Source organism: Geospiza fortis, unplaced genomic scaffold (assembly GCF_000277835.1).
Source record: "Geospiza fortis unplaced genomic scaffold, GeoFor_1.0 scaffold183, whole genome shotgun sequence".
Taxonomy (NCBI): Eukaryota; Metazoa; Chordata; class Aves; order Passeriformes; family Thraupidae; genus Geospiza; species Geospiza fortis.
The window spans coordinates 819,043-822,824 of record NW_005054447.1 but is presented as its reverse complement, the minus strand read 5'-3'; the positions used below and the strand labels follow the sequence as shown (position 1 = coordinate 822,824).

The following is a 3,782-nucleotide window of genomic DNA, read 5'->3' as shown; positions in this document are numbered from 1 at the left end:
CAACGCCTCAGCTGCCCCTGTCCCTGCAGACCGAGGGCGTGCGGGTGTCGGTCCATGTCCTCTCCTACCAGAAGGACCAGCCCGTCCTCTTCGTGGTGAGGCAGAAGGAGGCGGTGGTCTCCTTCCAGGTGCCGCTCATCCTCCGGGGCCTGTGAGTACCAGGGGGCGGGCAGGGACTCCTCCTTCCCCACGCAGGAGTTGCCCAGGCTGGGATGCCCCACGCAGGGGTCCCTGGGAGGGGTGGCTGGGCACACACCTGGGCTCTCCCTGCCCAGGTACCAGCGGAAATACGCGTACCAGGAGGTGAGCCGCACGCTCTGCCAGCCACAGACCAAGGCTGAGGTGGAGACCCAGCACTTCTACGTGGATGTGTCCAATCTTTCCCTCAACACCTCCTACCAGCTGCGGGTCACCCGCGTGGAGAACTTTGTGCTGCGGTGAGGGGAGCCCCGCGCCCCTGTCCCCTTCCCTGCCTGCTGCCTGCGGGGGCTGCAGGGGCTGTGGGCCCCCCTCACCACCCATCACCTCTCCCGTGCTCTCTGCAGGACCAATGAAAGGTTCAGCTTCAATGCCACGGCTGCCCAGCCGCAGGTGAGGCTGCCAGCACGGCGTGGCGCAGGGAGGTCTGCACCGGAGGGGAGCGTGGCCACCATGGCACCAACAGGCCCTTTCTCCCCACAGTACTTCAAGTACGAGTTCCCCGAGGAAGTGGATTCAGTGATCGTGAAGGTGACCTCAGCCATGGCCTTCCCCTGCTCCGTCATCTCCATCCAGGACATCCTGGTAGGTCTGGGCACTGGGTCTCCTCTCTGGCTGACCCGTGGTGCCCAGGGGGGCTGACGGCCCCTCTGCCCCCTCAGTGCCCCGTCTACGACCTGGACAACAACGTGGCCTTCATCGGGATGTACCAGACCATGACGAAGAAGGCGGCCATCACGGTGCAGGTGGGCACAGGGCTATGCCACAGGGCTGAACTGTGCCCAGTCCCTGCCTGGTGCTGCCAGAGCCCACAAAGGACATTCCAGGGATCGCCTCTGGCATGGGAGATCCCCTGCTGGGCTCTGCTGACCCCCGTCTCTTGCTGCAGAAGAAGGATTTCCCCAGCCATAGCTTCTACGTGGTGGTGGTGGTGAAGACGGAGGACGAGGCGTGCGGGGGGGCTCTGCCCTACTACCCCCTCTCCAAGAACGCCTCTCCAGGTTTGCAGTGGGGCTGCCACCGCGGGCTGTGTGTGGGGACAGGCTGGGCACAGGGCAGAGAGCTGAGCCCCGTCCCTGCCTTCTTCCAGATGAGCCCGTGGATCAGCACAACCGGCAGAAGACCCTGGAGGTGATGGTGTCACCCGCCATCACCTGTGAGTCTGGGAGGGGCTGGGGGTGCTGGGGGTGCTCTGTGGGGACCCATGGCAGGGCCCCCGAGGTGCCACCCCCGCTGAGGGCCTGTCCTGGCTCTGCACAGCCGAGGCCTACGTGCGCAGTGTGCTCTTCTGCCTCGGCATCTTCCTCTCCTTCTACATCCTCACGCTGCTCATCGCCTGCTGGGAGAGCTGCCGGTGAGTGCTGGGTGTCACTGCCCCTCTGGGTGCTGAGCCCGTGGGCACAGTCCTGCAGTGTCACAGACGGGCTGACAGGCACTTCCCTTGGCAGGCAGCACAAGAGGAAGGGGCTCCTGGCCGCCATGGATTCGCCCAGCCTGGACACAGGTGAGGGCTGGAGGCAGCAGCCAGCACCATGGAAGGCTCTGCCTGGGGAGTTCCTCATTGTTCTGCCCTCTTTAGCCTGTGGCAAAGCCTCTGCCTCTGCAGGAGTATCCCCCTGAGTCCCTGGGGGTAAATCCCAGTGTCAGGGGGACAGGGAGGTCCCTGCTGTGGGGCTGGCAGGGCTGTGCTGGGGCTGTGCATCTCACCAGGTCTATCTCTTTCTTCTCGTGGCTTTCCGGGGACTCCCAGCGTCACTCCTGGGTAGGTGCCAGCTCTGTCCTTGGCTCTGAGCTCGCTCCGTGCCAGGGCAGGGGTGGTGGGAGCTGCTGTGTGCCCAGTGGCCTTGCAGCCCTGGGTCAGGGGTGCCACAGAGGGTGACAGGAACCCTCCTGTCCCGCAGGTCACTCCCGCAGCATCCCCGACTCCTTCCTGAACCATGGCCCCTACGACAGCTACGGTTACGGCTCCTTCGGTGAGTGCCACACACTGTCCCCTGTCCCTCACCCCTGCCCGTGGGCTGTGCCCAGCCTCTGCCTGTCCTTTGTCCTTGTCCTTGCAGGGAACGGCTCCTCCAGCAGCACTGAGGGCATCACAGACAGCCTGGGCTCAGCAGAAGTCTCCTACAGTTACGTGGGTGAGTTGTGTGGCCGCAGCCCCGCCGAGCCTCGTGCCCAGTGGCATCCTGGCTCTGTCCCCTCCATCTCTGAGAAGGGTCCTGGGGCTGCTGGCCCCTCCGTGCAGCCCCCAGCGGGGTTTCCATCTGTGACACACCTCAGGGAGCTCTGCTTCAGTAACTCTGGCTTTCCTTTGAAGGGCAGGAGCAGTTCAAGCGGCGCACGCCCTCCGCCCCGGCGAGGCCACTGAGCATTCCCATGGGTAGATGCTGGTACCGGGCAGGGTCGGGCCAATCAGGGCAAAATCTGCCCAGCCCCCGGCTGTGCCCAGGGCACAGGACCCCCGCTCCTCTCCCTCAGAGCCAGGGCAGCACCTGAGAGGCTGCAGAGCAGGGAATTGTCCCCTGGCTCTCTGTGTTCCCCAGCGTGGCAGAGCCCCGGGGAACGGGCACAGGGCAGTGCTTGCCCATGTGGGCACAGCCACCAGCTGTCCCCAGGGCAGGGCTGTAGGGAGCTGAAACCTGTCCCCAGTGTGAGTTGGCAGGGAGGCAGCCCAGTGGTTAATTGGGGCTGATTGGGGTTCTGCGGGGTGGGCACCAAGGTGGTCTGGCCCACGGGCCCTGCTGATGGCCCTGGGGCCCTGCTGATGGCCCTGGCCCGGCCGCAGGGGAGCGGTCACTGGAGAACGTGGCCAGCCGGCCGCGCCTGGACTCGCTCAGCTCCGTGGAGGAGGATGACTACGACACGCTGGCCGACATCGACTATGACAAGAACGTCATCCGCACCAAGGTGAGTGCCCGCCCCAGCCCCAGCATGTCCCTGCTGGCCAGGCAGGCCCCTGACCCCCCTCTCCTTCCAGCAATACCTGTGCGTGGCCGACCTGGCGCGCAAGGACAAGCGGGTGCTGCGGAAGAAGTACCAGATTTATTTCTGGTGAGTGGGAGGCAGTGGGGAGGGGGGCACCCAGCAGTGTCCCAGCCTGGGGTGCACAGCAGGGACCCCCTGACAGCCCCACCCTCTCCCAGGAACATCGCCACCATCGCTGTCTTCTACGCCCTCCCCGTCATCCAGCTCGTCATCACCTACCAGACAGTGAGTGTGGCCAGGGCAGCCGTGCAGGGCTCCTCACCGGGAGCTCTGGGGGCTGCAGTCCCAAACCGTGCTCCCCAGCACGGTGGGGACGTCCCTGGGAGCCCCCTGTGTCCCTCACCCTGCTCGTGCCCACAGGTGGTGAATGTCACTGGCAACCAGGACATCTGCTACTACAACTTCTTGTGCGCCCACCCGCTGGGGAACCTCAGGTGGGCTGGGGGGCCGGTGGAGGGTGGCTGGGGGTCCCCTGTGCCCAGGGCTGGGCTGCAGCAGGACCCCGGTGGGGGAGGGGGCTCACAGCACCCACGCTGGGACTGGCCCCTCGCAGCGCCTTCAACAACATCCTCAGCAACCTGGGCTACGTGCTGCTGGGTCTG

General features: G+C 65.6%; 1 protein-coding gene across 1 annotated transcript in view; it reads left to right on the top strand.

Moving 5' to 3' along the window:
* The first annotated feature begins 32 nt into the window (after nucleotides 1-32).
* Nucleotides 33-3,782, top strand: part of SIDT2 (SID1 transmembrane family member 2) — a 6,240-nt gene continuing 2,490 nt past the window's right edge. Inside the window, 17 exon segments of the mRNA XM_031062405.1 lie at nucleotides 33-151; nucleotides 276-437; nucleotides 546-591; nucleotides 682-783; nucleotides 861-944; nucleotides 1,088-1,199; nucleotides 1,289-1,354; nucleotides 1,459-1,552; nucleotides 1,647-1,702; nucleotides 1,949-1,960; nucleotides 2,100-2,171; nucleotides 2,259-2,333; nucleotides 2,981-3,102; nucleotides 3,173-3,246; nucleotides 3,339-3,405; nucleotides 3,541-3,614; nucleotides 3,734-3,781. Of these exon segments, the coding sequence (XP_030918265.1) occupies nucleotides 742-783; nucleotides 861-944; nucleotides 1,088-1,199; nucleotides 1,289-1,354; nucleotides 1,459-1,552; nucleotides 1,647-1,702; nucleotides 1,949-1,960; nucleotides 2,100-2,171; nucleotides 2,259-2,333; nucleotides 2,981-3,102; nucleotides 3,173-3,246; nucleotides 3,339-3,405; nucleotides 3,541-3,614; nucleotides 3,734-3,781 (998 nt within the window). The 5' untranslated portion in view covers nucleotides 33-151; nucleotides 276-437; nucleotides 546-591; nucleotides 682-741.